The sequence below is a fragment of the Sus scrofa genome, chromosome 6 (genome assembly GCF_054392235.1).
Source record: "Sus scrofa isolate SSC_HxYL_T2T_F1_AM1 chromosome 6, Sscrofa_HxYL_maternal_Yorkshire_Landrace_v2.0, whole genome shotgun sequence".
Classification (NCBI taxonomy): domain Eukaryota; kingdom Metazoa; phylum Chordata; class Mammalia; order Artiodactyla; family Suidae; genus Sus; species Sus scrofa.
The window spans coordinates 100,785,612-100,806,509 of NC_139388.1; the positions used below are offsets into that span (position 1 = coordinate 100,785,612).

Genomic DNA, 20,898 nt, shown 5'->3' on the forward strand with positions numbered 1-20,898 from the left:
AAAAGAGGAGTTCCCATCGTGGCTCAGTTGTTAATGAATCCAACTAGGAACCATGAGGTTGTGGGTTTGATCCCTGCCCTTGCTCAGTGGGTTAAGGATCTGGCTTTGCTGTGAGCTGTAGTGTAGGTTGCAGATGAGGCTTGGAGCCCACATTGCTGTGGCTCTGGCGTAGGCCGGTGGCTGCAGCTCCGATTCAACCCCTAGCCTGAAACCTCCATATGCCACGGGATCGGCCCAAGAAATGGCAAAAAGACAAAAAAAAAAAAAAAAAAAAAAAAAAGAAAGAAAAAGAAAAAGAAACACCCTCAGTGACTCCCTAGTTCCTACAAGTGTAAAACAGATTCTTCTCTTAGGCTCTCAAGGCCCATGTAATCCCACATCTGTAATTTCCAGCACATTTCAGTGATTTTTCACTTTTGCCCCAATGTACATCCTTGGCCTTCGCAGGCTATTTCGCCACTAGCAAGCATCAGATTCTCCCTGGCGATTGCCCGTCCCGGGCTGCCCTCTCCTCCACAGCTCTGGAAACACAGCCCATCCTTCAAGGCCTTTTGTAACCACTCATATATTAATCTCCTGACTTCACTAGTTCTAATAGTTCCTCCCTCAAATGTTACGCAATGTGGATCTTCAGTGGGAAGTGGGGAAGAGCCTAACCTCTCAAGAGCTTTTCCAAACCCACCCCTCACCCTAGACTCTGCCCCGCGCCCACCCCCACTGTGGGTTCAGTGCAGCCGACGTGGAGAGCACGGGTCAGCACCACTCCCACTGGGACCCTGCCTGAGGCGGGAATGTTCATACAGCACCAAGCACCAAGCAGTTTTGACTCTAGCCTGGTGCTACAATCAACCCAACCCTGCCATGATGAGCCGGAGGAGCCTCAAAGCCCCCAGGGTGAAGACTCAGCCCGCCAGATACCAATCAGGGTCCAGTGTCACCGGTACTGCAACCACCTTGCTATAAAGCAGAGGTTCCCAAAACCCCCCTCCTTGGGCTTGAAAGCCTCACAGAACTCAGAGACATTTTACTTACTCCACATCGCATTTATTGTAGAAGGATATAACTCGGAGTTCCTGTCGTGGCTCAGTGGTTAACGAATCTGACTAGGAACCATGAGGTTGCAGGTTTGATCCCTGGCCTTGATCAGTGGGTTGAGGATCCGGCATTGCCGTGAGCTGTGGTGTAGTTTGCAGATGCGGCTTGGATCTGGTGTTGCTGTGGCTCTGGCGTAGGCTGGCGGCTATAGGTCCGATTAGACCCCTAGCCTGAGAACCTCCATATGCCGCGGGAGCAGACCTAGAAAAGGCAGAAAGACAAATAAATAAATAAATAATAAATAAAAGGATATAACTCAGGAACAGGACAGTCAGATGGCAGAGCTGCTCCAGGGTGGGGGCTCTGAGCTCCCCTGCCCTCTGCAGTCACCACTCTCCAAATGTCCACGCAGTCACCAACCAGAGTGCTCAGAGGCCCGTCCTTTAGGGGTTTTATGGGGGCTTCATGACACAGGCATGGCTGCTTTAACCATTGGCAATTGGCAGTTGAACTCAACCTCCCACCATCAGGGGAGGGGGTGGGGCTGAAAGTTCTACCCATCTAATCATGTGATTGGTTCCTCTGGAGAACTGCCCTGTCCTTAGGATTCCAAATCCTTTAGGGGCACTCCAAAAAACTGCCTCATTAACGTAACAAAATACACCTTCTCCATCTCGTAACTTTGTAAATTCCAAAGGTTAGAGGAACTCTGTGCAGGAATGGTACATATTTCTTATTATACATCACGATGTAACTGTGTCACCCAAGTCCATTGTCAGTTGCACAGAGTGTACTTTCCCATGCACACATGTTATAATGGTTCTTGGCCTGTTTGCTCCTTGAGGACAAAGGCCCTGAATGGCCCCACTCCAGGCATCATGCTGAGCTGGTGAGCAGGTGGGTGGGTCTTGGCAATGAAAATGTGAATGGAAATAGAAACTCACATGTCAGGACGGGGCTTCAGAACATCCTGGGTCACTGAGTGACTAGGAGACTCCTGGCTCATTTGTTCTGGAGCACGTAACACGATGACAAAGTGACCCATTAAGTCAATGTTTCTACCATAGTCTTGGTTCTCAGAGTGGGGCCCTTTGACCAACAGCACCTGGGAGCTTGTTAAAAATGCAAACTCTTAGTTCTTGCTCTGGAGTCACCAGCTCTCAATCAAACAGGCTCTCCTCATGTTTTATGTGGCTAGTCCAGTTTGAGAAGCTCTGGCCTAGACTATTCTGATAGGGGCAGAAATTGATACTTAAGTGGCTGAATTAAAACCAAAAATGGGTGCTCAGAGATTGAGGAAGCCTGGCAGTGAATGCTGCGTGGGGGAAAGAGAGTGTGGCTGATGGGCCGCTTATGAGTTACACAGTGGGACCCAGGACAGCCGTCACGTGTATTAGCTGCTGCCGGCTGCATTTTATGAGATCTTAAAAGAAAGAGATGAGCTGCCAAAATGCCAGCAGGAGCGAAAAGGATTCAAGATGGTAGCACAATGGGAATGCACTTAACACCCATGAACTGCAGGCTTAAAAGTAGTTAAGATGGTAAACTTTTGTTATGTGTATTTTACCACAATTGCATAAAGAAGTAAATAGGATCTTTAGTGATACATTTGAAACCATCTTTTAAAATTTTTTTCCCAGAAAAACCCAGCGCCAGGGACTTCAGAAAGAGAGGACGCAGCTCTTCTCAGGCCAATAAGGAAAAGAGAGAAATAAGAGTTCCCTGGTGGCGCAGCAGGGTCAGGATCCAGCGTTGCCCCAGCTGCGGCTTGGATTAAATCCCTGGCCCAGGTGCAGCCCCCCAAATGAGAAAGAATTAAGAAAGCTGAACAGGGGAATTCCCTTATGTCTCAGGGGTTAACAAATCCGACTAGTAAACCATGAGGTTGCAGGTTTGACCCCTGGCCTTGCTCAGTGGGTTAAGGACTGTAAGCTGTGGTGTAGGTCACAGACATGGCTTGGATCTGGCATTGTTGTGGCTGTGGGGTAGGCTGGAAGCTGTAGCTCTGAATCGACCCCTAGCCTGGGAACCTCCATGTGCCCTAGAAAAAGACAAAAAAAAAAGAAAGTTGAATAACATGGATCAACTGAAACTCAGATTTGGAACCAGGATCAAATCAAGGGAGAGAGCTTTCACCTCCATCGCAAATCCCCTGAATGGATCTAGGAAGCTGATTCAGCAAGTCCTTTCAATTGGGTGAAGTGGCCCAGGGAAAGGAAGCTGAAAGCAGGACTGTCCCTCTGAGTACGACAGACTCAAGCACACAGTGACAATGAGAGCAAGAAAAAGGGGCAAAAAGGTGAGACGTGCAACAACCCGAGCAGGCTGAGATCTGTCCTGGGTGCCAAGGCGGCACTGGCCACAGGCTGTGGCTAAGCTCCAAGGCGGGCCTCTCCATTCACTCTGTCCTTGGAGAGTGTGTCTGTGTGGCCCCCAGGGCACCATCAATTTATTGGGACGATATCAGATAAGTTGTCCTTTCAAGTTTTTTGGTCTCCAGATCAAGAGGAGCGTGCGTGGACCTGATGTACAGACTAACTCCTGTTTCAAAGTCAACCCCTCCCTGGAAAACTTCCACATACCTGCCATCCACCTACAAGAAGGGCAGGCATAGCCCCAGGGGAGCAAGCACCACAGCCCCCCTCTACAGCCTGGGTGGTCTGTGCCTCAGCAATTCGCATGCAACTATGTAGCACTTTGAGTTGTGGAGCCTGTTTCCAGGCATCTTGAAACACTCAAAGCTCTTTGATGGCAGAGACCCTCTAATGGCTCTGGCTCTGGCTCTGGTCCCACACGGAGAACTGACAGGTAACATACTCCCAGCACTTGATTACTGAAAACAGACTTGCAGACAGGATATAGTCTCAAGTATACAATTTATTTATTTTCAGGAGTTAGGTCATTTTGAACTGAGAAATAGCCATCCTACAGGTGAGAAATACTGTCGAGAAACTTCATCATGATTCACCAATATTTGTTCGTTTTCATTTTGCAGCAGCTGCTGACAAATTGGCTAGAAGACCAAAAACCCCTGGATATCACGGGGTCAGCATGACCAGTTCACATGGGGGGGTGTGGTCTTTTCATTTGATTAACCATTCTTTGAACACATATTTTTTACATCCAGTCAAGTTCCTACAGAAGCAGAAAGAGTTAACATACAACACTGCACAGTTGTTATGTGGGCATTTTTGTTTCGGGGACTTTTGTTGGGGTTCCAAGGAATGGCTCACTATGGATATGCACCAATTCTCTGTTTACAAGAGTTCCTTCCAAACGGAGACTTGTGTGAACACTTGGGTTCCTTCGGCACTATTTATATACAGATTAAAAGCGTTTCCTTGAAGGCCTTTGTAGAAAAGGAAGGTCAGGACATCTCTGCAGTCATGAGGCACCCAGAGTGGCGAGTTAGCCCAAGGAGAGCCAGTCCCCAGGTGGAGCCAGTGAAACCACGTGGGCTGAAGCTTGATTCTGCCGGCAGATCACACTTGGGTGACCTCATTTGGCACCTGGTGAGTGCTATGGGGCAGCAGGCTAAGTACACATTGTTTAGCAATAATGACAAACATCACCCAAGCTCCAGGGCCACCGAGGTGAGCAAGGGGCCAGTGTTCACAGAGCCCGGGTTCCTGACACGACCCGCATAGCATGGACCAGAATTTACATGGACCATGGACCATCAGGATTACCTGGCCCTCACCCACATTTGTGAAAACACACAGAAATTTCAGTTAAAAGCACGGGAAACACTTGAAGGGCGGCCCCTCCAAACCTCAACTGTCCACAACCTGCTCATCTGCTGTCTCCCAAAGACGTGAGGTCGTGTCTACAGGTGATGCATGTGGGCTGCACCCAGGAAGGTCCTGTGCCCGAGAGATCCCACACTCATCACTGTGTGACCCTACAGGCCACTGCTTTGTTACAAGTTTTCCTTCATTGAGAACAGTCTAGACATGAATATCCAAAACAAATGAGAGGGCATTAATCTCAAAAATAATAGACTAGAAATGAGAGCTCTTCACTTCAGATAAGACTCTGGGACAGAGAGTTAGACGGCAGGCCCGCTGCCCTCTGTGTCTGTCCCTGGCATTTGCCCACCTACAACATTCCTCTAACATAGGCAATCCTGATGGTGCTTCCCAACTTTCTAGTGATCTCACACTTTCTCACGCAGGTCTCATGACCAGGTGTAGACCTGAAATGAGAGGAGTAAGGTGACATTGCCCATTAGGGGCAGAGTCAGCACTGAACTTTTCTCACTCCATCCTACACTGGAGAGACAGGCGTTCCTGGGTTTCAAGTGGGCACCTGCCCTGCTCAGACTTCTGCAGTCAGACTGCAAAGTGCAAAGCATACACTGATCCAACTTCCAACTCCAAGACAGGCCTCATCTGAGAAGGTCAAAGAAAGCTGGCTATGTGACTTGTGCTACTTGCAGTGGGGAAGGGGGTGCCTGGAGTCTCTGCCTGACCCCAAAACGCTCATCTGGTCAAAGAAAGCTGGCTATGCGGCTTGTGCTATTTGCAGTGGGGAAGGGGGTGCCTGGAGTCCCTGCCTGACCCCAAAACACTCATCTGGACTGAGTCAGAACAAGACAGTAAGGAAAGTCAGAGACTTTACACATGAGGGAAGGTTTGTGGCATGAAGTTTTATACCTGGGGAAGCACAGAAACATGATTGATAGAAGCGTAATTGAATAAATCCCACCTTTGCACAGCTGGGGACACAACTATGAAACCAAAAGTCACACATCACACAGCACATGAGCAGGAAACTTCCAATGGAAGCAGCTGGATCTCCTCTGCCAGGAAAAGCCTGCCCAACTTCCCAGGGGCGTCCGCAGAGTTATGGAACTGTTTCCGGGGAGACAAAGCAATCTCGCACGACATGGGTGTTCACAGCTTTTCTTGCAGGTACATCCGTGGCATCACATGTGGACCTGCTCACAGGCTGTGCCACTTCCCCAAGTGCACACTCAGTAGACAGGCACAGGAGACCCAGCCGTGGGCAATGCAGGAGAAAGAACAGGAGGAAAGGAGCCTGGAAAGTGCCCCAGGCAACCCCCAAAGGGAGAAGGGCATCTGACCCAAGGAGGAGGAGAAAAGATGAAGGGAGTGCACTGCACAGAGTTCTGGACTGGCTGTTTCTTTCTTTTTAGGGTCGCACTCACGGCATATGGAGGTTCTCAGGCTAGGGGTCCAATTGGAGCTGCAGCCACAGCAACACTGGATCTGAGCCAAGTCTGTGACCTACACCACAGCTGACCCAACGCTGGATCCTTAACCCACTGCGCTAGGCCAGGGATCGAACACTCATCCGCATGGACACTAGCTGGGCTCATTACCCCTGAGCCACAACAGGAACTGCCTGGTCTGGCAGTTTCTAAACCACCTTATCTAAGGACAGTGCAGGCAAAGAGCTGCAGGGAGAACTTTCCGTCTAGTACCTGCTAGGGAACCTACAAGCTGCTAGGAAGCCGTGGAGACAGATGAGCTCCCTGAAGGTCTTGCGCATCTCCTGGCTGCGGAAGGCGTATATCAGAGGGTCGATCACGGAGTTACACATAATGAGGATGAGGTACATGTTGAAGTGAGACATAAAGCAAGAGCAGTAGAGGTTCTGAGGGCAAGAAATCATCAGGATGAGGTGGAGGAAGAAGGGGGCCCAGCACACGATGAAGACGCCCAGCAGCATGGCCAAGGTCACGGCGCCCTTCATGCTGGTCCTCTGCCGAGCGGAGCGGTACCCGGGCAGCGCCGCGATGCGTCGGACGTGAGCGCGAGCCTGGAGGAACATGTGCGCGTACAGGGAGGCCATGAGGAGCAGCATGGTCAGGAACATGGCGACAAGGCAGACCACGACGTACGTGGACTCGTAGTACACGATGAAGACCGGGCCGCAGCCCGTGCACAGGGCCCAGATGCCGGCGATGATGGCGCCGCAGCGCCGCCCGGTCATGAGGTGCTGGTAGCGCAGTGCGTAGAAGATGGTCACGTAGCGGTCCACCGCGACCGCCAGCAGGCTGCACATGGAGGCCACCAAGGAGATGCAGATCATGGAGTCGAACACGTTGTCCAGGTGCCGCACGGAGGCGTCTGACAGCACCAGGTGCTTGTTGGCGATCAGGTAGATGGTGATGGTCTCCCAGGAGTTGGACAAGCTCACCAGCATGTCGGCCACTGCCAGGCTGCACACGAAGAAATACATGGGCACGTGGAGGTTCTTGTTCCTCGCGATGGCCCCAATGACCAAGATGTTCTCCAGCAGGCTGATGAGGCCCAGGGTTAGAAACACCTCCACCTCGATGCCCATGTCCTCGCACGGAGAGGACGTGTTCCCCACGCTCGGCCCCGAGACGTTGCCCTCTGTGGCGTTCAGCTGGAGGTCCAGGAAGTGCAGGTGGAAGGAGGAATTCATTGCGCCTGGTCTTGGCAGCAGGTTTGCTGTAAAACAGGTTTTAATTAGTGATCCAGAGAGGTTAACAAACTACTGAAGAAGCACAAATCGGGAGGAGAGTGACTGCTCACTTGGTAAACAACTCATGTTCCCTGCCTGGATCCTGATCTGGAAATAGAGTCGCCTCCGCATGGAGGCTTGGGATCCTCACAGCCTTCCTCTGGCCTTCACTCTGCAGGCTCTCGTTCTTCACACTGCTCTCAACAAGAAAGTTTCACTGTTTATGCTGGTCATCCTGGTGCCCAGCTCACTCTGAAAAGTGCCCCCACTCACAACCTGCAAAGTTCCCGCGTCCCCTGGCTTCACATTCCAAGGCCACTGGCCGCTTGGGCAGGTGGGCCCAACGTTCGAAGGGCATGCAGGCCCACCTTCTCTGAAGAGAGGTGGACAGGCCTCTCTCCCTGCTCACCCTGACTCCTGGGTGACATCCTGTCAGATCCATACCCGCATTGTAACTAAGGTTGTAACAAAAGTGATCCAGTAACGGGAGCATAATCCCAATTAAAGTTACTGTCTTCGATTCATAAATTGAGGTTTCACATCCATGGTAAAATTGGGGAACACAGAATGCTGTTTTTCCCTCAGTTAAACTTTGCCTGATTCCGCATTTGAAATTCCAGAGTCTGATGAAGAGGTAGTTGTACAAGTCCCACATACGCCAAGTATGGAGAAACAAGGCATTACATTTACCAAGAACCAGAGCAAGCTACTGCTCTCCTCTGTTGCCCAATTTCTCTCCCAGATTTATATTAAAAAGTCCCTTTGCCCTCACAGTCAGAGCACACCACGGGAGAGCATTCGACTGTCTGTCGTCATTGTCCTCATCAATACCTCGGTCTCTGAGCAGTAATCACGTCTTATTTATGCCTAGTTCGTCTCAGAGGTGACGGCGCCTCCCGGTCATCTGAGTCCCCACCTAGCCCCCTACATGTAGGTCAGGCATGGGTGCATCCTTTCAAGCCACCTAAGGGAATAGAAAGCAGGGCTATTTACCTGTCTCCCTCACGCCTCTCCTCATGCGCAGCAGCCTCACCCAGGACGCTGGCTCAGCCTGGGCACTGGGTATCCACGGGCTGGGATGGGCCAAGTGCCATCACCCAGGACAGGCACCCTGCCGCAGAAGCGGCTGGAGCCTCCTTGCGGCTTCTGGCCTTTATGCAGCCTCTCGGCCCTCCTCCCGTCGCCACCCCCTCCCTCCTACTCTCCAGCACGGGCCTGAGGTACCACCTAGTGGTGGAGCCAAAGAGCAGACCCCTCCGGTGCCCGGTGATGCTGCTCTGGCCATTAGCCCTGAGCTCCTGGGGACACCTTCCCACGGCAACCTGCTGTTCACAGAAACTCCTCCAAATGTGAATTCAAATGTTTTCCATCAGTTATTCTTTTTGACTTTGCTTGTCTCTTCTTCGTGGGCACTGATGAAAATGCTGTGAGGTTGTGTGACAGCCCCAGGACCGGTCACTCGTGCCTGGACCATGGTTCTCTGGAACCAAGCCCAGTAGCCCTTAGCTGTGAGCCTGACCCACCCACTGGCTCAAGACTAGCCCCTCTGCAAGAACTCTGCTGGGCCAGGCCCAACACGACAATCATGCTTTTTGTTCCTTGAGCTAAAGAAAAGAGGCTTTCTGCGGGCCAGATATCCTGGCTTTGGGAAGCAGTGTCCGGACCTCCCATTCCTCCAGTGCCTAGACACTGACCTGTAGCTCTGCCCGGACTAGCCCTGGCAGAAATGCACAGGGCTGCACTACCATCGGAGACGTGATAGGGGCGCATGTGGGGTCAGATTACCTATCCAACCAAAGCCTTACACAAGGCGAACCCAGGAGGCCCAGGGCCCTGGCGACCTAGGGCCACTCCAAGCTGCGGCATTCTGTGAAGAGGTTTCTCTCGGTGAGAACAGTGCTGTGTACACCCCAAGAAACCACTGACAGAGGACATAAGGTTCCAGCATCCCTTTTTCTTTTGGCCACGCTCACCGCATATGGAAGTTCCCAGGGCCAGGAATCACATCTGCGACATGGCAACAATCGAGCTGCTGCAGTGACAATGCCAGATCCTTAGCCCAATGGGAACTCCAGAAATAATTTTTTTTTTGTCTTTTTTTTTTGTTGTTGTTGTTGTTGTTGTTGTTGCTGCTGCTGCTATTTCTTGGGCCGCTCCCGCGGCATATGGAGGTTCCCCGGGTAGGGGTCTAATCGGAGCTGTAGCCACTGGCCTACACCAGAGCCACAGCAACGCGGGATCCGAGCCGCGTCTGCAACCTACACCACAGCTCACGGCAATGCCGGATCGTTAACCCACTGAGCAAGGGCAGGGACCGAACCCACAACCTCATGGTACCTAGTCGGATTCGTTAACCACTGCGCCACGACGGGAACTCCCAGAAATAATTTTTGATGACAAGTGTGAGGGGGTAGCTCATTGTGTGTTTGATTTTCAGCGAATCCTTCTTGTACCCCCCTCTCTGCTGGGGGCTCTCAAACGCCATCATGGGTCCAGCTGCAGAGGCAAAGATTTCCTGGGTCAGACAGAGAGCAGCTACAATCAGAAACACTGGGTTACAGGAGTTTTTAAACTCTAAATTGTACCACATTTTCATGTATTAACTCTCTTGATCGTCATAGTAGCCGTGGGAGTGAGTAACGGCCTTGGAGGCTCAGAGAAACTAAGTGGATTTTGTGGCACTGCTTGGCTGGTAAGCGGTAGCACAAGCTGTTGAGCCAGGGCTTCATGTTCTGAAGCCCACATTTATAAAGACACACACACCCACGTACAGGTATGAATACTAGACAGTGGAGCTGTCACTCAGCACCACACCTCCTGTAAACATTCTTGAGAGCCAACAGTGCCCAAGACTGTGGTCCCCAAGCCCAGATTCTCACAGGCCCATGAAGTCGAAGTCGTCAGGCCCGGCTTACAGATGAGGAAACTGAGGCATGGGGTATGCCTGTGACTTCTCAGCTGTAGATGAAACCAGGATCCAACCCAGATTTTTACCGCATCTACGCTTCATAGTCTGGCAGCCTCCGAATGACGCAGTCACACCCTAGAGGGGGAAACTCAGATGCTCCGGGATTGCTGAGGCAGTGAGTGGGTGGCAAGCAGACAGAGGTTGTGAAGCCAAGGCACAAAGGAAGAGCAGAGGCAGGGCTGGAGGGTGGGCATTGGGCTGGGGCTTGAGGGGGGACCACCCCCGAGCCTGCCTGGGGAGGGTGGGACCAGTTGCTTGATGCCTTGAGGTGGGGTTGAAGGTTGGAGCAGTCGCAAGCCTGGCAGGGTTTTGGGCAGAAGAGGCTCAGACGGGGAGGGAGGCGGGAGTCGACAGCAGGACCTCAGGACAGACAGATCCCTGGGCTGAACCTGGTCACCACACCACCCCGGAGCCAGTGATCCAGCTGATTCGTACTCAGACCAAACTCTCTGCAGTAGCAGCAAATGCTTCTGAACGTCAAGACTGAAAGCCATGGTGGCCTGACACTGGACACATCAGCACCTTTCTCAAGGGGGGCTTGGGGTTTGGGGATTTGATTCAGGGTTGAGGGAGTAACTGTGTTTGTAATGTCTTCAGGTTTGGCTGCCAGGAGGACATGGTCTGTGTGCTGCCACATTCAGCTGTGTACGTTGAGATTCTGTTTTTGTTCTTGTTTTTTAATCTTTTTAGGGCCAAACCACCCATGGCATTATGGAGGTTCCCAGGCTAGGGGTGAAATCGGAACTGTAGCCACCAGCCTACGCCACAGCCATAGCAACGCCAGATCTGAGGTACATCTGCAAACTACACTATAGCTCACGGCAACACAGATCCTTAACCCACTGAGCCAGGCCAGGGATCAGACCTGTTTCCTCATGGATACGAGTCAGATTTGTTTCCACTGAGCCACAACGGGAACTCTAGTTCTTAGTTTTTAAATCCTATGCCCCTTTCATCTTTGAAGAGGACTCACTAATCATCCTTTGACTCAGTGTAAAACTAAGTCTTATCAAAAATACTGAATAGATTCCTTTCTTTTTAGAAGCATATACAGGAGTTCCCGTTGTGGCTCAGTGGTAACAAACCCAACTGGTATCTGTGAGGACGTGAGTTCTATCCCTATTCCTGATCAGTGAGTTAAGGATCCTGCATTGCTGTGGCTGTGGTGTAGGCTGGCTGCTGCAGCTCCAATTTGACACCTAGCCTGGGCACTTCCATATGCTGTGGGTGCAGCCCTAAAAAAAAAAAAAAAAAGCATACAAATTATTAAATTTTTTTTGCCATAGCATTGCATTTCATTTTACTTTTTTTTTCTGGGTTTATTTTTTATTTTTAAAATTAATCAGTGAATTTTTTTTTTGTCTTTTGTCTCTTTTTAGGGCTGCACCCTTGGCATATGGAGGTTCCCAGGCTAGGGGTCTAATAGGAGCTACAGCTGCCAGCCTACGCTAGAGCCACAGCAACCCCAGATGTGAGCTGCATCTACGATCTACACCACAGCTCACAGCAACACAAGATCCTTAACCCACTGAGCAAGGCCAGGGATCAAACCCAAAACCTCATAGTTCCTAGTCAGATTCGTTTCTGCTGCACCATGATGGGAACTCCTTACTCAGTGAATTTTATTACATTTATAGTTGTATGACGATCATCAAAACCTAACTTTATAGCATTTCCATCCCAAATCCTCAGTGCATGCCCCACACCCCAACTTGTCTCAATTGGAAACCATAGGTTTTTCAAAGTCTGTGAGTCAGTATCTGTTCTGGAAAGAAGCTCATTGTGTCTTTTTTTCAGATTCCACATGTCAGTGAAAGCATTTGATGTTGGTGTCTCATTGTCTAACTGACTTCACTTAGCATGATAATTTCTAGGTCCATCCATGTTGCTGAAAATGCCAGTATTTCATTCCTTTTAATGGCTGAGTAATATTCCATTCTTTACCCACTCCTCTGTCGATGGACATTTAGGTTGCTTCCATGTCTTGGCTATTGTATATAGAGCTGCAATGAACACTGGAGTAGGTGTGTCTTTTCAAGTCATGGTTTTCTCTGGATAGAAGCTCAGGAGTGGGATTGCTGGATCAAATGGTAGTACTATTTTTAGTTTTCTGAGGAATCTCCATACTGTTTTCCACAGTGGTTGCAACAGTGTAATAGTGTTCCTTTTTTCTCCACACTTTCTCCAGCACTATTGATTGTAGACTTTTTGATGATGGCCATTCTGGCTGGTGTAAGGTGGTACCTCAGAGTGATTTTGATTTGCATTTCTCTAATAATGAGTGATGTTGAACATCTTTTCATGTGTTTTTTGGCCATCTGTATGTCTTTGGAAAGTTGTCTGTTAAGATCTTTGCTCATTTTTTGTTGATGGATTTGTTTTTTTGGTATTGAGCTACAGAAGGTATTTATAAATTTTGGAGATGAATCCCTTGTCAGTTCCTTCATTTGCGAATATTTTCTCCCATTCTGTGGGTTGTCTTTTCATTTTGTTTAGGGTTTCCTTTGCTGTGCAGAAACCTGTAAGTTTAATTAAGTTCCATTTGCTTATTTTTGTTTTTATGGTCATTATTCTAGAGGTGGATCTGAGAAGATGTTGCTGTCATTTATGTTGGAGAGTGTTTGGCCTATGTTTTCCTCTAAGAATTTTATAGTATCTGGTCTTATAGCTAGGTCTTTAATCCATTTGAAGTTGATTTTTGTGTATGGTGTTAGGGAGTGTTTTAATTTCACTCTTTTACACGTGGCTGTCTAATTTTCCCAGCACCACTTATTGAACAGGCTGTCTTTTCTCCATTGTATATTCTTGCCTCCTTTGTCATAGATTAGTTGGCTGTAGGTGCGTGGGTTTAATTCTGCGCTTTCTATCCTGTTCCACTGATCTATATTTCTGTCTTTGTGCCAGTACCATGCGGTTTTGATGATTGTTGCTTTGTAGTATAGTCTGACATCTGGGAGCCTGATTCCTCCAGCTCCATTTTCCTTTCTAGCTTTGGCTATTCTGGGTCTTTCATGCTTCCAAACAAACTTTAAAATATTTTGAGTTCTGTGAAAAATGTCCTTGGTAATTTGATAGGGATTGCACTGCATCTGTAGATTGCCTTGGGTGGCATAGTCATTTTGATGATACTGATTCTTCCAATCCAAGAGCATGATATGTCTTTCCATCTGTTTGTATCATCTTTGATTTCTTTCATCAGTGTCTTATAGTTGTCAGAGTACAGGTCTTTTGTCTCTTTAGGTAGGTTTATTCCTAAATATTTTATTCTTTTTGATATGATGGTAAATCAGATTGTTTCCCTAATTTCTCTTTCTGATTTTTGTTGTTAGTATATAGAAATGCAGTCGATTTCTGTGTATTAATTTTGTATCCTGCAACTTTGCCAAATTCATGGATGATTTCTAACAGTTTTCTGGTTGAGTCTTTAGGATTCTCTAGGTATAGTATCATGTCATCTGCAAATAGGGATAGTTTTACTTCTTCCTTTCCAATTTGGATTCCTTTTATTTCTTTTTCTTCTGATTGCCATGGCTAGGACTTCCAAAACTATGTTGAAGAGTAGTGGCGAGAGCAGACATCCTTGTCTTGTTCCTGATCTCAGCAGGAATGCTTTCAGCTTTTCACCATTGAGAATAATGTTAGCTGTGGGTTTGTCACATATGGCCTTTATTATGGTGAGGCAGGTTCCCTCTATGCCCACTTTCTGAGGGGTTTTTAACAGAAATGGATATTGGATTTCGTAAAAGTCTTTTTCTGCTTCTATTGAAAGGACCATATGGTTTTTATTCTTCAGTTTATTAATGTAGTGTATCACACTGATTGATTTGCAGATATTGAGGAATCCTTGCATCCCTGAGATAAATCCCACTTGATCATGATGTAGAATCCTTTTAATGTATTGTTGGATGTGGTTTGCTAGTATTTTGTTGAGGATTTTTGCATCTATGTTCATCAGTGAAATTGGCCTGTAGTTTTCTTTTTTTGTGGTATCGTTGACTGGTTTTGGTATCAGGGTGATGGTGTCCTCATAGAATGAGTTTGGGAGTGACCTTTCCTCTGCATTTTTTTGGAATAGTTTCAGAAGGATAGGTGTTAGCTCTTGTGTAAATGTTCAATAGAATTTGCCTGTGAAGCCATCTGGTCCTGGACTTTTGTCTGTTGGAAGTTTTTTCATCACAGTTTCAATTTCAGTACTTGTGATTGGTCTGTTCATCTTTTCTCTTTCACCTTGGTTTAGTCTTGGAAGATTACACATTTCTAAGAATTTGTCCATTTCTTCTAGGTTTTCCATTTTGTTGGCATCTAGTTGCATATAGGAAGAAGCATATAAATTCTAATAGGCTAATGGAACTCACTCCATTCCCTTCAAAGAGCATTAGGGATATTGATCACTGAGATTCTAGCTGATTGTTGAAAAGTTAGCCACAAGATATGGGCAGTTCAAATCCTTCCTCCAGCTCCTGTGGTCAACGCGCCAGCTTTATTCAGGACGGTCTGTCTCTGCTGCTCGCTACTTAGGGCTTCCAGGAGGACTGCATTTCACAACATGAAGTCCCCTTAGCCCAGACCCATCCCTCCTGTGTCCATTAAACTCCTACTCTTCCTTTTCCATCCAGATCAGCACCTCCTGCTCGGAACCCTTGGGAGGACCTGCACCATCACATGAGCCGCGATCTCTGACCTCACTGTGTGACAACCATCTGTCCAACACTGTCCCTGCTGACTGTGGACTTCCTGGCACAGGACCCCCCTCCAGGCCACGAGTGCTCCATGGTCCTGCTCCGTCACCATAAGAAAGGCTTCATAGTGTGGTCTGCTGTATTGTAAGTTCTTGCTCAGAAAATCCAGATTTCAGCTGCCAGTTGAAAGAGGTCACTGAATACACACCACAGTGATGTTTTCTTCTTTATCCCCTTTCTAGACTCAGAGAAATTCAGTTTAGGATATAGGGAGGAAAATGAAAAAAAAACTTATATAAAGTATCAATCCTTAGAGATACATGTGGTGAGGGCAGTGGGCAGGGTAACTAGCCAACTAGGGGAGTAGCAGGGCTGAAGGCTTGTAGACATTGTCTCAGGATCTTAGGGTCTGTGGCTGCCTTTCCTAAGGACCATTTCATGGACCACAGGCCATCAGGTTCCCCAAGGAGCTTATTACAAATATGGATTCCAGGCCTCCTCTGGGCATGTGAACGAGGTTCTGGGGAAGGACTCTGTGGTTTTAATTAGCTTCTAGTCTTAGGCTCAGTAAAGTTTGGGGATAACTGTGCATTGAGTGCATATTAAATGTTGGCACATAATGGATATTTGTATTCTTACCTGTACAAGTCAGGTGTTACCCACGCCCCCTTTTACAGGTGCAGAAGCTGAAGTGCAATATGATTGAAAGGCACACAGGTAGGAAATGGTGGCACTAGATTCTGTAAGTCTAACTCCAAAGATGCTTATCAAAAAATTAAGTTTTTCTTGGCTGCATCCAAGGCATGTGAAAGTTCCTGGACCAGGGATCGAACCCATGCCACAGCAGCAACCAGAGCCACAGCAGTGACAACACCAGGCCCTTAACCCACTGAGCCACCAGGGAACTCCAAAAAATCCAAAGTTCTAATAAAATAACAGGGGATGAATTGAGACCTTCCTTTTCTCCTTCAAATTGTTTTCAGTTTGGTATTCTAAACAATCTGTTTTTAAGTGGAATATTTTGTGTTTCTAAGAAGTGGCAGTTCATGTGGATGGGAGTTAAAAGGGCATGCCCTTTCCATTTAAATTAAACACATGAGCCTTCTGTGGAGTAAAGTGATCTTGGGATAAACAGTTAAACAATGTAGCATCTTGACATGAATTTCTATTTTCAGAAAATAGCGATCAAGTGGAGGCCGTTTCCAGAGGAAAGAAGAAAAAAGGATAAATATGTAGAAATATTTCCTCATATTAAAACCTCTTCGTTTTGGGAATAATTTCAGAGTATTTGTCTCATGGGTGAGCTCTAAAAATACAGACATCTTTGACTTAAACTATCTTAACTTTTGCCCTTTCTCCACAAATGGGTGGCCCCTGCCCAGGGCTCAGTGCTCGACAGTGGGGGCCATAGGGTGAAGTAGCCCCCTTTGTGCCCTATAGGTCAAGCTCAGGTGATGAGCCTGTATCCCAGAAGGCCGTGTGTCAGGAGCACCTGGCAGAGCTGGAGCCACTCAGACACAGTGACTAGGGGGCAGCCTTTTGGACTGGCAGGCGCAGCCTAAGGAGGTGAAGGCTTCAGTTGGTGTTATCCTGAGCAATCTGCAGGCTGTGGACCCAAAACTGCCCCTAGAGAGGTCTGAGAAAACAGGCCAGGGGACCAGGAGAGGGAGCAGCAGGAACGGAGGTGGAAGGCGGGTGAGCATCTTCAAGAGAGAGAGGAGGGGGCCGTGCTCTGCCCACCATGCACTTGACCCTGAAAGGCACAGGAGACTGCTGGGGACCCCTTTGTTATAGAGGCCTTGGGGTGGCACCCACCCAGGTACAGAATTTAAGAGCGCACCCCAAACCTCAATCGTTGAGATAACAGCACAATGCAGTATCTCAAAAAACAAAATTAGTGCAAAAAAGTACATGGTGAGAAAAATATCAAAATTTTAATAAACGTAGGGTCAGTATCACTGGTGCCCTGTGTTGTGTGTACAGTTAAAGGGCACAGGGACTGCAGAGTAGAGACAGTGGGCACCGAGCTGGGGGCCTTGGATAGTCCAGGCCTCTACTAGAGCCACACGTGACCATGCGGCACTGGAATTCTTCATTTTAATTTAGAAATTTAAAATTGAGGAGTTCTCTTGTGGTGCAGCAGGTTAAGGCCTGGCATTGTCACTGCGGCTGCTCAAGTTGCAGCTATGGCAAGAGTTTGATCCCTGGCCTGGGAACGTCCACATGCCACAGGTGTGGCCAAAAAAATAATTTAAAATTGATACTCGATTCAGCTATTGGAAGATGAGTGTATGTTTGGGTATGTGAAACTTTCCAACCAGATTTTATAAAATCTAGAGATCAAGTATTTTCTTTGAAAATTTAGCATTTGAATTGCAATGTGATGTGAGAGTTAACTGAGTGTAAATCAAAGGATGTGAACTGATTCATTAATTGTTACATGATGTTTACAGTGATCACATGTAAAATGATACCAGTTTGGATACACTGGGTTAAGTGTATTACCAAAGTTACATCCCTCTGATTCTTGTGGCTTTTTAAACATGGTTGCCAGAAAGCGCTGAGGGCTGAGGGCCACATGAGGGTCAAGCCTCCCTGGGCCTGGTAGAAACAAGTGCAGCTGGACTAAGGTGAGGACAGAGGAATGAGAGGCAGGCAGGGGTGGGTGAGAGGGAAATGGAATCTGAGACCCGGAGGCTGCCTAGCAGCAGACCTACCCTGAGGATCCTCACAGCCATGGGAGGGAGCAGGCTCAGGAGCAAGCTGTGCTCAGCAGCAGAGCAGGGCCAGTAGGTATGGCCTCAGGCAAGTCTGGCCTCAACCTGCTCCCACCCAGACCTGGAGTTAAGCCCTGGCTGCTGGACACTGAGGGGTGAGGAAATCTAACCCCTCAGGAACCTCCCGTCCACCAAGACTGGTCCCCCAATGAGGGGATGCAGTCCCAGCCCTATCCAGACAGTGTTGGGAGGCACTGGGCTCTTGCCTGGCTCCACTCACCCTGGAGGGGCCTGAGCAGGAAAGAGCTTGCTCTGTACACGTTCAGCCTGGGGGACTGTGAGCTGCCATGTGGGGTGTCCAGAGCCGCAGGGCATGGAGGTCTGAGACTGAGTGCAGGTGAAGGGTGGAAAGTGCAGTTTTTGCAGGAATCGACCTGCCTCGGGGGAGGACGCAGGGGAGCAGAGGTCAGGGGCCAGCACCTTAAGGCACCCCGGCAGACACTGTGTGCAGAGGGTGGGGAGCAGGTAGGAAAATGAGGAGCAGTGAGAGGAGGGGAAGCCCCAAAGCCAGGGAGACCAGCCAGAGGCGCTGCTGCTGTGGCTAATGCGGTTTCTGCAGCATGTGCAGGAGAGCGGGACTGCGTGGCTGAGAGGTGGATGCTGGTGTGGTGATGGGTGGCCAAATTCCACCCTGGTCTTCCTAATTCGCACTTTATTCACACAGCTCAGCTCTTGGTGATAAAGGAAAGGAGGCAACTGCTCTGCCATAGGGTGGGGACGGCACCAAGTGGTTGTCCATCTGGGCTTATTGTGTGGGAATCCGGGGGGCTTGAAGGATGAAGGTAACAGCATTACCTACTAACACCCATTCAAGAAAACTGGCGAGGAAGTTCCTTTCATGTCTCAGTGGTTAATGAACCTGACCAGGATCCATGAGGATGTGGGTTTGATCCTTGGCCTTGCTCAGGGGATTGGGGATACGGTGTTGCTGTGAGCTGTGGTGTAGATCGCAGATGCAGCTTGGATCTTGCGTTGCTGTGGCTGGGGTGCAGTCCAGCAGCTATAGATCCAATTTGACCCCTAGCCTGAGAACCCCCATACGCCGCAGGTGCGCCCCTAAAAAGCAAAAAAAAAAAAAAAAAGGAAAACAAAAAAGAAAAAACCCAAGACTGGTGAATACAAGGTGGCTATTCCACCAGCTTGGTGTGGACAGTTTTCTTTTCCCTGAGAATAAGATGAAGCGAATAAGATAAAGCATGCAACTCATATGTCAAGCGTGAGTTGTTTTTTTGCCACCAGAACTCCTAAGGATGCAGTGCTCTTGGTCACTGTTGCTAAGGAACACTCTACCCCCCTTGCTGCTCCTGTCTGGCTCCAGGGCTCCTTGGTGAACCTGAAGTAAGTCACGAGTCCTGAGCTCGTGTGACTTAGATCCACTTTCCCCACCGCTCATCTGGGCAGAGACTGAGCCCTGAGCACACCAGCCCCACCTGCAGCTTGGCCTGAAGGCTGTGTGCTCCAGACAAGAAAAGGATAGGCCCTCCCCTCTGGCCACTGCCTGGTGTGCTGACAGAAAACCCCTTTCCTGTATAGGTAAATACAGTTTCTGTCCCTGTGAGACCCCATGAAAAAAATCATTGCAAGAAGACTAAGAATCAGAGCTCCCACTGTGGTGCAACAGGATCAGGGACATCTTGGGAGCACTGGGGCCCAAGTTTGATCCCTGGCCCTGCATGGTGGGTTAGGGATCCTGCATTGCCGAGGCTGAGGCCTGGGTGGAGACTTCGGCTCAGTTCTGATCCCTGGCCCAGGAACTCCATATGCCGCAGGGCTGCCAGAAAAAAACGCTGAGAATCTCCTGTCTGAAACTGACACTATTTTCTCCCTTGCACTTTATTACAACACATTTATGGTGCTCCAAGGAAACAGCTGTACAATGCATTGTCTCTGCTAGTTAACTGGACTGTACCTGAGTAACTCCTATGAGTAACTCCTGTGAATGTCTTCTCCTCTCAGACACGTGTGACAGTTTAAGCACCTTGGGTATCTCCTGCCTTCAAGCCCCAGGGAGCTGCATGCTAACCAGAGTCACCCGTGAAAGCCAACAAGAACTTGGGCAGGAGAGAGCCATGTATAACTAATGCTTACTTTTCATCTGACTAGATAAAATACTTCTCTCTCCTGTGGTAGCCAAACACTTCCAGAAGTCCTGAAAAAAACATGTGCAGTGAGGCTTCTCTATTTAAACATCTCAGATGTCTTTTTAAATTAGAAAGAGACATGAATGGATTTATACAGCTTAGAAGGCCACAGAATTGCTAAAAAGTCTGACAGAAAAGCGAGTCCTCCTCCTCCCACCCCCAACCCAACACTTTCTGACCCCAATCATCTTGTTTAGGTCTGCACAGTAACCTCAGCACAGGTCAGGTAGGGGCATGACTAGCCCCTGGGGCAAACAGCAAAGGTGTAAGCCGCTATTCTGGGCACAGCAGAAAAATAAGTTCCTTACCTCCAGAAGCTCTCACGGTAGGGGGGCCCATTAATGCCACATGGTGACAAGTCTGAGAAGAAAGCTGGGGCTGGAGTGGAGATGAGCCCACCTTACAGAAATCTGAGAGCAGGAAGGGATGCCAAGCAGACCAAATGTCCTTTTCACAAGCCACGCCACGTGCAATGTGCAGAGGTCACAGACCAGGGAAGATTCGCCCTCGATCCACGTCAAAACCATCTCTTCAGGATTGAGTAAAAACATTTCCTCGGACTTCATCAGCCTAAGAGCTCTTGGATCCACAGCTAATCGGAATCCTCTGTCAAGACACTGTCAAGTTAAGATGCCAGGCACTGGAGTCACACGAAATAAGGTGTGCCCCCGAGTCCCACAAGGAGCACACAGTCTAATGAGGACACACAGGTACACAAGCAGACCAAACACACGTGCACACAATGACACAGCTCCAGGAGCATGAAGATGGAGTCTGGCCTCTGAAAGGCAGAGCAACACCCCCAGGAAGAGCTGACTTTCATGCTTGAAAACAGTCTGCAG

The 20,898-nt window shown here is 48.7% G+C and overlaps 1 protein-coding gene across 3 annotated transcripts; it reads right to left on the bottom strand.

The window, feature by feature from the left end:
* Window positions 1–3,894: 3,894 nt before the first annotated feature.
* Window positions 3,895–20,673, bottom strand: MC5R (melanocortin 5 receptor). Of its 3 annotated transcripts, XM_084964134.1 has the most exons (3): window positions 8,323–8,457; window positions 7,563–7,685; window positions 3,895–7,478 (listed from the first exon to the last, which is right to left on the bottom strand). In XM_084964134.1, exons 2-3 carry the CDS (start codon window positions 7,621–7,623, stop codon window positions 6,475–6,477), a joined length of 1,065 nt encoding a protein of 354 aa, XP_084820260.1. In that variant the 5' UTR covers window positions 7,624–7,685; window positions 8,323–8,457; the 3' UTR covers window positions 3,895–6,474. The 3 variants fall into 3 exon arrangements, with proteins under 3 accessions (XP_084820260.1, XP_084820261.1, XP_084820262.1); XM_084964135.1 differs by lacking the exons at window positions 7,563–7,685; window positions 8,323–8,457 and adding an exon at window positions 20,365–20,673; XM_084964136.1 differs by lacking the exons at window positions 7,563–7,685; window positions 8,323–8,457 and adding an exon at window positions 8,485–8,713.
* Between the last annotated feature and the right edge of the window lie 225 nt (window positions 20,674–20,898).